Here is a 15,857-nt window from a genome sequence, read left to right as displayed (position 1 = left end):
CACGGCATAGTGGAGCTGTTAAAAATAGAGTTCAAGGTGAGGGCAGTATGCCTAGGGTTGCTTTTTAAAAGGCTGCAGATTGGCTAGAAAAAAGCAAACAATACAAATGAACTATTGAACAGGCTATTTACAGGTAGCTGTTTGCAAACAAAATTGGGAGCACAGCTGCTTCAATTTTTAAAAAGAATGTCTGTTTGGGCCTCTAGCAATGCATAAAAATGTATATCATTTTTTAAAATTACAGTTTTTGAAGCAAAATCAGTCTGACTGGTCTCACAACTGCAGTGGATTCAGTTGGCCAGTCTTGTATTGCCTTACTCGTTGATGGACTGCACATTACTGCATGAAGCTATTATGCTATGCATTATTCACTGATTTTCCATGTAATTATTAATTTTAAATGAAGGATCTCTTGCTATATCTCATGGGGGAGAATAATATAGAAATGTGAAAAAGGACATTTATGTTATTACATAGTGCAGCAGAAGTCCAGTAGGGAGCAGATTCATATTCTGATTTCCTGAATAATAAAGTGTAACGGCAGACTTTTGTGATTTCCTACATGGGAGGTTCTCAATCTCTGGCAAGTCACCGACATCCAAGAACAGTTCCTGAACAGAAATGAGACAAGGTAAAGAAAAATGACGGGGCATATTCCCCTCTACCCTCGCTCTATTATTAAGGGAATGATGAACTTCAGAACTTACTCCCAAAAAGTGTGACAAGCGTCTTAACTGGATAATAAAATATTAATGAAATTGCCCATGAAAATATTGTTCTCTTGAAATTCTTGAAATCTGTTTTCTTTTTAGGTGGGTGTTTAAACAGCTATATGACAAGGGACTAGTCTACAGAGGAGTGAAAGTTATGCCATTTTCTACTGCATGCAACACCCCACTCTCTAACTTTGAATCACATCAAAATTATAAGGTAACGCTTAATTTACGAATTCCTTTATAAATGTTTAGCATTATTAAAGCAGTGCTACCACTCAACTGTAGGCTTGACAGGCTCCTTTGAATTTGTGTGATAAAAGTGGATGCTTTGCGACTGTCATCCACTATATTTCCCACAGGAAGTGTAAATTCAATAGGAAATAGCCTTTAGTGCAGCTTTTCAAATTGGTGAAAAAGTTGATGATTCTAAATAATCCCCAATCTCTGCACATTTATTTTCTGCTCTACAAACAAGAGCAATCCATTGGAATCCTCCTTCAGCTGAATAGTAAATCCAAATAACAAAACGCAGTTGCCTCAGTCGCTGCAGATAAATTTTCAACGCAAAAGCCATCTTGTTGGTTAATCTATCTATTCAGACTTGACAGAGCGTTAGGGCCCATGGCAAATCTATCCTAATTGCTTCGACTCCTCACAGACCAGCGTTGTCCTGGTAGTGAAACTGATGCGATAAAATTCACCTAAAGCTCTCTTCGAATCGTTAAAGGGACAATAGGCACATGATAAATTTATATATTAACAAAATCTTTTGAAGTTTACGTGCTTGGCACTGGATGAATGGTCACCTTGCATAAATGTATCCATAAGAGTCCAGGGAAAGAATTTTTTGAAGAAAATTATCCTTTCTGCCCCTCCCTTTCCTATTGGGACATAATTCCATAGTTTGCATTGTTCTTATTAACTCCTTGGAGAAGTTCCTCTTTTGAAGGATAGTTGGCGTCACCATAATAGAACATAGAAAAAATACAGCACAAACAGGCCCTTCGGCCCACAAGTTGTGCCGGTCATGTCCCTACCTATATAGGCTTACCTATAACCCTCAATCCTATTAAGTTCCATGTACTCATCCAGAAGTCTCTTAAAAGACCCTATCGAGTTTGCCTCCACCACCACTGACGGCAGGCGATTCCACTCACCCACCACCCTCTGAGTGAAAAACTTACCCCATACATCTCGTCTGTACCTACTCCCCAGCACCTTAAACCTATGTCCTCTTGTAGCAGCCATTTCAGCCCTGGGAAAAAGCCTCCGAGAATCCACCCGATCTATACCTCTCAACATCTTGTACACCTCTATCAGGTCACCTCTCATCTTCGTCTCTCCAAGGAGAAAAGACCGAGCTCCCTCAACCTATCCTCATAAGGCATGCCAATCAATCCAGGCAACATCCTTGTAAATCTTCTCTGCACCCTTTCATTCATTTCACATCCCCCCTGCAATGAGGCGACCAGAACTGAGCACAGTACTCCAAGTGGGGTCTGACAAGGGTCTTATAAAGCTGCATCATTATCTCCCGACTCCTAAACTCAATCCCTTGATTGATGAAGGCCAGCACACCGTACTCCTCCTTAACCACCTCCTCTACCTGCGAGGCCGATTTAAGAGTGCTATGGACCCGGACTCCAAGGTCCTTCTGATCCTCTACACTGCTAAGAGTCTTACCCTTGATATTATACTCCTTCATCCCATTTGACCTGCCAAAATGGACCACTACACATTTATCCGGGTTGAAGTCCATCTGCCACTTCTCCGCCCAGTCTTGCATCCTATCTATGTCACGCTGCAGCTTCTGACATCCCTCCAAACTATCCACAACACCACCAACCTTCGTGTCGTCGGCAAACTTACCAACCCATCCCTCCACTTCCTCATCCAGATCATTTATGAAAATGACCAACAGCAAGGATCCCAGAACAGATCCCTGTGGCACTCCACTGGTGACCGACCTCCATTCAGAAAAAGACCCGTCTACAACCACTCTCTGCCTTCTGCAGGCAAGCCAGTTCTGGATCCACAAGGCAACAGCCCCTTGGATCCCATGCCCTCTCACTTTCTCGAGAAGTCTTATCGAATGCCTTGCTGAAGTCCATGTAAACCACATCTACTGCTTTTCCTTCGTCAATGTGTTTAGTCACATTTTCAAAGAACTCAGGCTCATAAGGCACGATTTGCCTTTGACAAAGCCATGCTGACTACTTTTGAGCATACTAAACTTCTCTAAATGTTCATAAATCCTGTCCCTCAGGATCTTCTCCATCAACTTACCAAACACTGAGGTTAGACTCACTGGTCGGTAATTTCCTGGGCTATCCCTATTCCCTTTCTTGAATATAGGAACCACATCCGCAATCCTCCGGAACCTCTCCCGTCTCCATCGACGACGCAAAGATCATCGCCAGAGGCTCTACAATCTCTTCCCTCACCTCCCACAGTAGCCTGGGGTACATCCCATCCGATCCCAGCAACTTATCTATCTTGATGCTATTCAAAATTTCCAACACATCCTCTTTCTTAATGTCCACATACTCAATCTTTTCAGTCCACCTCAATCCTGTAGTACAACCACCCAGGTCTTTTTCCACCGTGAATACAGAGGTAAAATATTCATTAAGCACCTCTGCTATTTCTTCCGGTTCTGTACAGACTTTTTCGCCTTCACATTTTATAGGTCCTATTTCTTCACATCTCATCCTTTTACTCTTCACATATTTATAGAACGCCTTAGGGTTCTCCTTAATCTTACCTGCCAAGGCCTTCTCGTGACCCCTTCTGGCTCTCCTAATTTCTTTCTTAAGTCCCTTCCTACAAGCCGTATACTCATCTAGATCCCTATCATCGCCTAGCTCGCTGAACCTTTTGTACGCTTTCCTTTTCTTTTTGACTAGGTTCAGCGCAGCTTTCGCGCACCACGGTTCCCGTAACCTACCAAAACCTCCCTGTCTCACCGGAACGTTGTCATGCAGAACTCCAGACAAACATTCCTTGAAAATCTGCCACCTTACTTCGGTACTTTTCCTCGAGGATACCTCCTTCCAGTTTACGCCTCTAATCTCCTGCCTGATGGTTTCATATTTCCCCTTACTCCAGATAAACACTTTCCTAGCTTGCCTGATCCTATCTCTTTCCAATGCTAGAGTAAAGGAGATAGAGTTATGATCACTATCCCCAAGATGCTCCCCCACTGAGAGATCCGACACCTCTCCAGGCTCATTAGCCAGTACCAGATCGAGTACAGCTCTCCTCTTGTAGGTTTATCCACATGCTGTGTCAGGAAACCCTCCTGAACACACCTAACAAACTCCTCCCCATCCAAACCCCTTACCCTAGGGATATTCCAATTGATGTTTGGGAAATTAAAGTCTCCCATCAAGACAACCCTGTTATTACTACATCTCTCCAGGATCTGTTTCCCTATCTGCTCCTCAACATCCCTGTTACTATTGGGCGGCCTGTAGAAAACACCCAGTAAAGTTATCGACCCCTTCCCTCTCTGAACTTCCACCCACAGAGACTCCGTAGACAATCCCTCCACGGCTTCCACCTTCTCTACAGCTGTGACACTATCCCTGATCAGCAGTGCCACCCCCCCCCCCCTCCTCTTTTGCCTCCCTCTCTGTCCTTCCTGAAACATCTGATACCCGGCATCTGAAGTATCCAGTCCTGTCCCTGTCCCCAAGTCTCCGTAATGGCCACCACATCACACTTCTAAGGATCGATCCACACTCTAAGCTCATCCACTTTATTCACTACACTCCTGGCGTTAAAATAGACACATCTGAAACCTTTGGTCTGAGCTCTCCCCTTCTCCATCACCAATCTATTCTCCCTCTTACACTGTGTACAATCCTTCTCTATTTGCGGGCTAACCTCCTCGCTCTCAGTCACCTCATCACGATTCCCTCCCCCCCCCAACCTTTCTAGTTTAAAGTCTCCCCAGTAGCCTTAGCCAACCTTCCTGCCAGGATATTGGTCCCCCTGGGATTCAAGTGCCACCCGTCTTTTTTGTACAGGTCACACCTGCCCCTAAAGAGGTCCCAATGATCCAGGAACCTGAATCCCTGTCCCCTGCTCCAGTCCCTCAGCCATGCATTCATCCTTCACCTCACTCCGTTCCTGCTCTCACTTTCCAGTGGCACAGGCAGCAATCCTGAGATTACTACCTTTGCGTTCCTCCTTCCCAACTATCTGCCTAAGTCCCTATATTCTCTTTTCATGACCCCTTCCCTCTTCCTACCTATGTCAGCGGTACCAATATGTACCACGACCTCTGGCTCCTCTCCCTCCCACCTTGGGATTTCTGGGACGCGATCAGAGACATCTCGGATCCCGGCACCAGGGAGGCAGACCACCATCCGAGACTCCCGTCTGCCTCCGCAAAAATGCCTGTCCGACCCCCTTACTGTTAAGTCCCCGATTAATACTGCCTTCCTCCTCCTTTCCTTAGCCCTCTGAGTTACAGGGCCGGACTCTGCTCCAGAGACACGGCCACTGCTGCTTCCCCCAGGTGGGCTGTCCCCCACAGCAGTACTCAGACAGGAGCACTTATTGTGAAGGGTCACATCCACCGGGGTGCTCTCTATCACCCGAGCTTTCCCCTTCCTGGACGTTACCCACTTGTCTGCCTCCCGTGGCCCCGGTGTGACCACCTGCTGATAGCTCCTGTCTATCACAAATAATGTTTGAATTTGTGGTTGCAAACTTACTTTGATCACTTTTACTTGTGAAGGAACGGTGGAATAGATTTTCCCTATACATTCAAATTTACAATAAATCCTATTAAATAAAAAAGTGGTGAAATTTGCAGAGAAATGTGAAGTGGTATGTTTCATTTGGAAGAGCAAGGAATGAAGGTTGCAATTCTAAGGGAGTGCAGGAACAGAGAGGCTTGGGGGATACATGTGCAGAAATCATTGACAGTGGCATGGCAGATTTTAAAAAGTGGTTAATACATAATACAGTCTTTATAAATAGAAGTATGCAAAAGCATTTGGTTGTGATATACCTTTATAAAATCCTCCCAGCCTTGACTGGAATATCAGTCCATTTCTCGGCACAGCACTTCAGGAAGGATGAGAAGGCTTTGGAGAGAGTGCAGACTAAATTTAAAGGAATGGTTTCAGGGATGATTGGAGAAGCTGAGATTGATCGCCTTAGAGAAGGGAAATTGAGAGGAGATTTGCGAGAAGTGTTCAAAATCATAAGGGACCCAGTCAGATTAGATAGTGAGAAACCTTCCTTGGGCTGAAGGGTCATGATCAGGAGACCATTGATAGAGAATGAAAATTCAGGATTGCAGGGAAGGGGCAGGGCAGTTAGGCCAGCTGTTTTGTTCTTGCAGAGAGCTGGCAGGTTCACAAAGTAAGAAGTCTCACAACACCAGGTTAAAGTCCAACAGGTTTATTTGGTAGCAAATACCATAAGCTTTCGGAGCACAGCTCAGCTCCGAAAGCTTATGGTATTTGCTACCAAATAAGCCTGTTGGACTTTAACCTGGTGTTGTGAGACTTCTTACTGTGCTTACCCCAGTCCAACACCGGCATCTCCACATCAGGTTCACAAAGGGCAGAATGGCCTCCTGTGCTGAAACCATTATACGATTCAATGAATAAATATACACTAACTATATGCTAACCAAATATACAGGATTCCTAAGGTCTGCCCATTGGCACACTGGAGGAAGTATAGTTATGCATGCCAGATCTAGGTGTTATTAAATTAGCTTGCGATTCAGAAATGAAAAAAAGCAATATTTTTCAGTGAGTTATCCTGGTATTTCAGAGTGGTATATATGGTTGGGTTGAGTGGTTGCAAACTACAAGTTTTCTATCTAGCCATAGAGCGCTATAATAATTGTTCTGATTTTCTCTTCCGGTTCAGTGCACCTTCGAGCTACATCTGCAGTTTAATTAGATTATTTCATAGATTTCACCTCTCAACTATGTGGGCTGGTTTAACTTTGCTTAAGTCAAATATCAGATCAAATTACTCATTTAGTCTTTTGACATTTTTCTTTAACATTTTAGCCAGAAACAACTTGAATATCATTAACCATTTGGAACAAGTAATCATGTTTCCTTTATTAATCCTGGGGCAAGGCAATTTTAAACAACATTTTAAATTAGAAATTCAGAGTTGAACTTTCCTAGTAAGTGTATCCAGTTATATGATCAAGAAATAGTCAAACAGTAATGTCGAATTGCAATCTTTTGAAAAGATTGTGCTTTATGTCTTCAACAGAGAATGCTGGAAAATCTCAGCAGGTCTGACAGATCTATGGAGAGATAATAGAGCTAACGTTTTGACCAAAACATTAACTCTATTCTCCTCTCCACAGATGCTGTCAGACTTGCTGAGACTTCTGAGCATTTTCTGTTTTTGTTTCCGATTCCAGCATCCGCAGTAATTCGCTTTTATGCTTTATGTCTTGTCTGATTGCTCGTAGGATGTTCAAGATCCTTCTGTGATTGTGACTTTTCCGCTGGAGGAAGATGAAAGTGTTTCTTTGGTTGCTTGGACAACAACACCTTGGACCTTGCCTAGCAACCTTGCTGTTTGCGTCAGCCCAGAATATCAATATGTAAAAATCAAAGGTAAAACTTATTCCAGATTGATTCCAGATTCCAGGAGGTTTGAAATCTCCGGAATTTACAGTATGTTCCCAGTTTTTCGTTCTACTTGGGAACCTAATTAATATAAATAGTTCTTCCATGGCATTTGCTTGTCAGTGAGTCAGAGGCAATGCTGGTGTAAAGAATGGCATGCATAGGCATTAAAGGGTTTGGAAAGCAGTTTGTAAGATGTCTTCGAGACAGTGAAGTAAATGCTCGGTTCCTGAAATATAAATAGTTTCCTTCCTGAATTCCATCACAAATTTCCTGACTTGGTTGGTTTCTTCTGAGCCCATTTTCGATTGGTAGAAGTTGAGTGGGATGTGGTGTTATTCAGCAAACCCCCTTATTGTACCAGTCAAATCACCAACTTCAAATATCCTATTCAGCAGGATGCTTTTTTTGTATCTTTAAGAATGATGATCGAATGACAAAACTGCCTTGAAGAAAAATTAATGGAATTCTTGACGTGAATAAATGTCTCCCACAAATTGAGAGACTGGCACTGCCTGGAAACATTGTCACTGCATGTTCTTTTTTAGTCACACCTCCTTTCTGAACCCGACTGGCTCTTTTCACCTTTAACCTTTGATTATATGCCACACATTGCGATTGACATCCCTGTGCTCCACATCTCACTGTTTGCCGCTGTTAACTTTCAAAGGCTGTTCCTCAGCTCCCCTCTGTCTTACCTCAGATTTCCATGCAGAACAGCCCCTCTCTCTACCTTCCCCAACCTTAATTTCTGCCTCTGCCTTAACAGCACCCTCCCGCCCCGTTTGTGCCTTACTGGCTGGATTCCTATGTTATAACCTGCCACTGTCCAGTTGACAGAATTATCCTGTCCTCACTCCATCTTGCTGTCTAAAGTTTGCACTTTTCCTTTTTTTCTGTGGTACTGTGAAGTCTTCCCAGACTGAGATGCAGTCCACTGAACTGCACTGTCTTGTGCCTCTCTTCCTCCTTTTTATCATTGAGACCTACTTAATTGAATGGGGTCTTTGGGTCTTTATATGTGCACTGACTCTGATTCTGCTGTAAAATTCCACATTCCAAACTGTAAAGGTAAAGAACCATTCTACCATATTGCCTATATTGGTAAAGAAATATTTTAAAATTTAGAGCAGATTCAACTGTTTTGTGTCATAAGCGTGTTCAGATTCAGGATGTCCAGTCTATCTCTGCAAATTTGGAAAGACTGAACCTTTCTAGATTGATTGTTATGTATGAATAATTTGTTTCCTGGTTGTTTAGAATAAAGGTAGCTCGTGTGACAGTTTAGAATGTTCGAAAATATAAAGGACCCATTCTGAGATGTTTCTACAGTATGGTGGCACAGTAGTTAGCACGACTGCCTCACAGTACCCGGATATGATTCCAGCCTCAGGTGACTGTGCGGAATTTGCACGTTCTTCCCATGTCTGCGTGAATTTCCTCCGGGTGCTCCGGCTTCTCCCCACAATCCAAAGATGTACAAATTAGGTGCATTGGCCATGCTAAATTGCCCCTTAGTGTCCCAAGATGTGTAAGTTAGGTGGATTAGCCATAGTAAATGCACGGGAGTTACGGGGATGGAGCTGGAGAGGGCCTGGGGTAAGACGCTCTGTCAGAGTTGGTGCAGACTCGATGAGCCGAATGGCCTCCTCCTGCACTACTGTATTCTACTAAAGTTCTTTTCTACTTGTTGGTTTTCTCTTACTGTGCTGAGTTGTCTTACTGTTTTGAAAAATGTAGTTGCAGGAGATCAGCTGAAAAAAATATATTCCAATCACTTTTTGGAAATGGCTGTGGTTTTCATCAGTATTTTTTTTAGATGTGGAACAGGGCTGGGGCTCAGAAACAGGCCCTGGCATTATGGATGGCATGGTGGCACAGTGGTTAGCAGTGCTGCCTCACAGCACCAAGGACCCAGGTTCAATCCCGGCCTTGGGTCACTGTCTGTATGGAGTTTGCACTTTCTCCCTATGTCTGTGCTGGTTAGGTTGATTGGCCATGCTAAATTGCCCCTTATGTCAGGGGGATTATCATGGTAAATGTGTGGGGTTGTGGGAATAGGGCCTGGGTGGGATTTTGGTCGGTACAGCTCGATGTACTGTAGGAATTCTAGGATTGCATATAAATGGCTAGTCTTGCTTTCGATTTTTAAGTCTTTTTATGGCATCATTGATAAAGACAGTATTCATTGCCCAACTGTAATTGCCCTTGAGTTGCCTTCTTGAACCACTGCAAGCCTTGTGTTGTAGGCACACCCAGGATGCCGTTTGGGAGAGAGTTCCTGGATTTTAATCTGGCAATAGTGAAGGAATGACAATATATTTCTAAGGGAAGGTGGTGTTTCTTTGGAGGGGAATTTGCAGGTGATGGTGTACCCATGTATCTGCTGTTCTTCATCTTGTCGGTAGTGAAGATTGCAGATTTGGAAGATGCTGTTGGAGGAGCTTTGGAAAATTGTGCAGTGTGTCTTGTAGATGATACACAATGCTACCAGTGTGCGCTAAGAGTGTGAATGTTTAAAGTTGTGGATGGAGTGCCAAAAATGCTTGCCGCTTTGTCCTGGATGGTGTTGAGTTTCTTTAATGTTGTTGGAGCTGAACTCACCCAGACAAGTAGAGAGTATTCCATCACACTCCTGACTTGTGCTTTGCAGATTGTGGATAGACTTGGGATTTGAGAGTTGAGTTCATCACTGCTGAATTCCTGGCCTCAGACCTGCTCTTGTATTTATATGACTTGTCCAGTTCAGTTTCTGGTCAGTGGTGACCCTCAAGGCGTTGATGGGGTGGGAGTTGGAATACAGCAATGATAATGTCATTGAATGTCACAGGGAGGTGGTTAGGTTCTCTTCTGTTGGAAATGATGATTACCTGGAGCTTGTGTGGCATGTATGTTACTTTTTATTAGCCCAAGCACCTCCAGATCTTGCTGCATCTTCTTCTTTATCTGAATAGTTGTGAATGGAACTGAACCCTGAAATTAAGAGTGAGTACCAGTCATTAATGAAGCAAATGGAGATGCTAGGCTAGGGCACCATTCTGCAGCAATGTCCTGGGGCTATATTTGGCTTCCAACAATTGTTTGTTGGTGCCAGGTATGACTCCAGCCAGTAGTAGACCTGTTGTATGCACAAATGCATGCTGGTACTGTACCTTTTTCACTTTGTTGAATCTTTTTAGCTGAGATTGATGGCTCTGGCAACCCATAGATCTTTGTTTTAAAAGAAGATTTTCACAATCAATGTTTTCCCAAATTAGAAAAGTCAAGTTGCAATGATGCTCCCATGTGGTACTGTTGTGTGGGTTTGTCACAATGACATTCCATAGGTAGCCTGCCCAAAGTTTAAAGATGCCTTTTCTAACAGTGTTCTGGGACATTCCTTACCAGAAAGGTGCATGGAACCACGTTGTTGAAACTGCCAAATTTGTTCTGGGAGCTCAGCTAAAGTCTTTAAATATAAACTACCATGGGTAAATAAGACAAAGTAAGAGTTTTAACAACACCAGGTCAAAGTCCAACAATAGCAAATGCCATTAGCTTTCGGAGCGCTGCTCCTTCGTCAGATGGAGTGGATATCTGCTCGCAAATAAGATATACAGAGACACAAACGCAAGTTACAGAATACTGACGGCCTAAACCAGGATCTTGGGCTCATGTCACACCATCGGCAGCCCCCACAGCCCATCTGGACCTGCAGAATCTCACTGGCTGTCCTGTCTGGAGACAGGACAGAGGTCTCCAGACAGGACAGCCAGTGAGATTCTGCGGGTCCAGACGGGCTGTGAGGGCTGCCGATGGTGTGACATGAGCCCAAGATCCCGGTTTAAGCCGTCAGTATTCTGTAACTTGATTTTGTGTCTCTATGTGCCTTATTTGCGAGCAGATATCCACTCCATCTGATGAAGGAGCAGCGCTCCGAAAGCTAATGGCATTTGCTAACAAATAAACCTGTTGAACTTTAACCTGGTGTTGTTAAAACTCTTACTCTGTTTACCCCAGTCCAACGCCGGCATCTCCACATCATAAATAAAGCAAACCCAGCTTTAGTATTTCCTTTTGTCTCCTTACAGTGGAGTGATTTGAGTTTGGTAATTTGACGGGGGTGAATTGAATTCCATATTCCCCAACTCCTGCCATATGTTGATGTTTCGGTAGTTTCCATAAGGGCTTTGCTGATGCCTTAGCTGCTAAAGGCAGACCAGCGAAGAGTCTGGTTAAAATCTCTGATGTGCATTTGCAGTTAGTTGCATTTGGGGAGATGAAGTTTGACAGAATTATCCCGTTGGACTTTTTTTGTGCATGTGATTGGGATTGGGTTCGTTTGTAATGCCTCCATAATTGAATAGCCTCCCAATACTTGTTGATAGGGGCCATAAATGAATAATGGACACTTGAGCAAGGATTTGATGCCTTGAGGGGAAAGAAATAAATGTAATTGATGAGCTCGAAAAGAAAGCTGAAGTGCTTTGTGTAGCATCACTTCTTTAGGAGTTTGCGATCAGCTCAGACTGAATTTGTCCTTCAGAGTCCTTCAACACCTCCATTGCCATGGCAACAATGTCCTACATTTAGTCCTTATCAGACAATGAACACTTTATGACGCAGAAATGTTGTATTTTATCAGCTCAGCCATTCCTATATTTCAATGTAGTACTGCTTCTGTCGATATGCTCAACCACTTGGTGATCTTTGCCTTTGTTCCCTGTAAAATCTGTACCCTCTTTTATCTTGGTCATTCAACACAAACAATGTGTCTTTATATAGCTCCTTTAAGATAGCTAAAAGGGTCGTGGTACTTTGCATGGATGATATCAAACAAATAGGTGCTTGGTCAAAGAGGTAGTTTATAAGGAACACCTTGGAGGAAAGAGAGAGGCAAAGGGGTTCATGGATAGAATTCCAGAGGTTAGGGTCTAGGTAGCCCAAGTCAGTGATGGAGTGGCACAATGGCTAGCACTGCTGCCTCAGAGCTTCAGGAACCTAAGTTCAATTTCAGCCTTGGGTGACTATATGGAGTTTAGACCTTCTCCCTGTGTCTGTGTGGTTTTCCTCTGGGTGCTCCGGTTTCCTCCCACAGTCCAAAGATATGCAGGTTTGGTGGATTGGCCATGCTAAATTGCCCCTTAATATGTGTAGATTAGATGGATTAGTGGGGTAAATGCATGGGGTTACGGGGATAGGGCATGGTGTGGGCCTGGGTAAGATACTCTGTCAGAGAGTTGGTGCAGACTCAATGGGCCGAATGGCCACTTCTACACTGTAGGGATTTTATGAGTGATAAAAATGAGAGATGCTCAGGTGGCCTGAATTGGAGGGGTGCAGAGATCTTTGAGGGCTTTAAAACCAAAGAGGATTACAGAGGTGGGGCGAGGTGAGAACACGGAGGAATTTGAATTTTAAAATAAGCCATTGGTGGCCAATGAGCCTCTGTAGGTCAGTGGGCAGATTGATGAAATTTTCTAGCATTTTCTGTTTTTTGTATGGATGAAAGGGACTTGGGGTGGAATTTTCCCAAAAAAGTTCGAAGTGTTGAATTTGCGGGAAAACTGGATAATTCATGCTGTTTCTCTCAGTGGGAGTTCACACTAGAATCTCCTACACTCTGTGCAATGCAGAGGCCACCATCTATTCCACCCAGAACGCCGAAACCAGTGGGCCTCTGTGCATGCACAGTGGCTCCGAACTGTCAACCTCCCGAATGCTGGCTAGCCCGATCGCGGCACGCCCCAATCTCCAGTGACTCCCAAAAATGATTCACTGACGCCTGCCCTATTTGCTGACCTCCCGCCTGTCCCCATCGATCCCCATGTAGAGTGGCAGCGGGACCCTCCACCCCCACTGATTTTCCCACTCCCTTGGCACTGCCCGATGCCTGGTGGATGGTGCCAAGGTGCCCCCTGGGAATGGGCACTTTGCCCCTTGGATGGTGTGAGGGAGACAGGCTGGCACTGCCAGGGTGCCCATGCCCAGGGGGCATGACCCCCCCTGGAGAACCCTGATTGCCCCCCCCTTCACTCCAGCGGGGTCAGGCCGCTAACTCCCCGAAAATGGGGAGATGTTCTGAACTCCGCTGCAGTGAAATACTGCTGGTGGGGTGGGAGATGCTCGTGGGCCCAGAGAATTCAGTCCTGGGCCTGCTAATTACATTAAAATAAGATGTAAAGTACTTAACTGGTGTTCCCGCCGGTTTCCAGCACGAATCAGACGGCGCTGGAAATCCCGTGCTGGGAGATGCGTGCGCGGTGGGAACGTGTGCGCGAATCCCACGCATGCTCAGACGCGAGATTTTCCCACCACGCCGCACTAGAAAATTAGCGTGGCAGGTTGGGAGAATTGCGCCCTTGGTGTGAGTTAGGATATGGGCAACAGAGTTTGGTATGAGATTACGTTAACAGAGTTCATGGTAGGATAATTGAATCGGAGGTAACAAAAGTAAGGATGAAGGTTTTAGCAACAGATGAACCATGGTAGTTGTGAAGCAATGTTATAGAGATGATATCATAATGGGCAGTCATGAAAGGATATTTCCCCGGTGTGTCCCCATCTTCAATTCCTTTAATTTGAGGGGTACAGACTTCTTTCCCACTGTCCTTCTCCTTAAACAATGTTCACTTGCTCCAATCCCTCGCCCGAACGTACCAGAAGCTCATGGACTTCTTTGTCACCAAAATTGAACCCAGTCATTCAGCTGCCTCGTCTGTTTCCATTCCCCTTGACCGCTGAGCCACATCTCCTTTCAAGCTTCCTCTCCCTGATGTCACATCTTTCTGTAGATTCTCTCATGTCTTTTCATGCCTGCTTCAAGCTTTTCTTGTTGATGAAGTCTCACTTTCTGCTTCATTGACCCCAGTTCACTAAACTGCACATCATCCAACTTCTTTTCCCAGCTTCTACGTTAGATAATTTAAATATCTCCCTCCCCTTTCGAAACCACAGCCTCACAGCCCACCTTTTTTAAAAAAAAACTCACCCTCGCCTTCCTGTATTTTAGCAAGCTACTGCTCATTTTCAACTTGCTTTCCTCACTTCCTGGAGTATTGTCATCTCCATGCTCTCAAATCCATACCTCCTTTCCTCCAACTCCTTGTTTAAATCTCCAACATGTTTCTGTGATGGACGCACAGGTGATGGAGACTGCACTGAAACTGCCCTACAAAGGACAATGGTGATTGAGGGAAAGGAATTGAGGGCGAGGAGGTGGATGAGGCCATGAAGAAATTTGAATTTGAACCACTGTAGGTAGGTGAGCAGAGGGATAATTTAAAAAAAAAAATAATTCTTGGCAAGTGGATGTTGCTGGCTCGGCCAGCACATCCCTAAGTGTGCTTCAGAAGATGGTGATGAGCTGCCTTCTTGAACTGCTGCAGTTAATGCGGTGTGGATACACCCACAGTGTTGTTAGGGAGGGAGTTCCAGGATTTTGACCTAGCAACAATGAAGGAACGGCGATATAGTTCCAAATCGGGATGCGGGGTGGCTTGGAGGGGAAATCAGGTGGTGGTGTTCTCGGGTATCTGCTGCTCGTGTGCTTCTAAATGGTTGTGGTTGTGGGTTTAGAAGGTGCTATCTAAAGAGGTTTGATAAGTTCCTGCAGTGCATCGTGTAGATGGTGCAAAGATATTCCATGGTTACTTTGATCATTTTTGGTAATCTGGCTATCGCTAGCACCTGACGAACTAAAAGAGTTATGCTCAGTGACTCCAGAATCTGAACTTCATGACCCCCCCAGAAAGCTGTAATTGGAGGCAATTTGAAATGTAAGGCCCTTTTTCATTCTTATCAGGATTTCTGTAATTGGCCCTAATAACACCTGCAGATTATGGATTTCCATTGGAGTGTTGTCCTACCTACCAACATAAAACAACACAGCTTCTGGGCATTTAAAATCAATTTATGTGCTGTTCATGCTGTGCTATAATGGCTTACTTATTGATGCGTTTTTACATCAAAGTTTAGCAGCAGCAAAGCAACAGAGGAAGTATTTGCAAAGAAAATTGTGATTGGGACATTTCATGATAAGTATTCTCGACACAACCCAAATTTGTAGCAATTTAAATCATGATACACTCCTCTGAATTGAAAATAAGTTTTTGCATCGAGTACATTTATGTTCTTGATATATCTGCAGCCTCTTAGATTTGTTATGCTTACAAAAGATAGCTTCTATCTGTGTGAGATTGACATTTAAACGCTTTTCTGACAGATTTTGTGACATTCTACTGTAAAACATCAACTCTAAATGTTTATTCTGATTGTAGTTCCAATTCTTATTAAAATATGTCTTAAAATTAAATAGCTTCAATTACAATGTATAACCTAATGCCTGGCTAAACTCTTACTGATTCCATTTTTTATGTCTTTGCAGACAACTCTACTGGAAACGTCTATATAATGATGGAAGCCAGGCTGATAGCACTATTTAAATCTGACAGTGAATACACTATTCTGGACAGGTTGGTGCATGGTGACACAGTTATCATCTGTGAAATTAACTGCGGTTTAAGCTGTATTTTACTAT

General features: G+C 44.0%; 1 protein-coding gene across 4 annotated transcripts in view; it reads left to right on the top strand.

Annotated features, from left to right (window-relative positions):
• Positions 1–15,857, top strand: part of iars1 (isoleucyl-tRNA synthetase 1) — a 212,938-nt gene that overhangs the window by 41,031 nt on the left and 156,050 nt on the right. For all 4 annotated transcript variants that reach the window (XM_078209748.1, XM_078209749.1, XM_078209750.1 and 1 more), the window contains exons 6-8: positions 813–930; positions 7,180–7,327; positions 15,705–15,792. In XM_078209748.1, coding sequence (XP_078065874.1) covers positions 813–930; positions 7,180–7,327; positions 15,705–15,792 — 354 coding nt within the window. The remainder of the gene's footprint in view (positions 1–812; positions 931–7,179; positions 7,328–15,704; positions 15,793–15,857) is intronic.

Source organism: Mustelus asterias, chromosome 3, assembly GCF_964213995.1.
Source record: "Mustelus asterias chromosome 3, sMusAst1.hap1.1, whole genome shotgun sequence".
NCBI classification, from domain to species: domain Eukaryota; kingdom Metazoa; phylum Chordata; class Chondrichthyes; order Carcharhiniformes; family Triakidae; genus Mustelus; species Mustelus asterias.
This window is presented reverse-complemented; position numbering and strand designations above follow the sequence as displayed.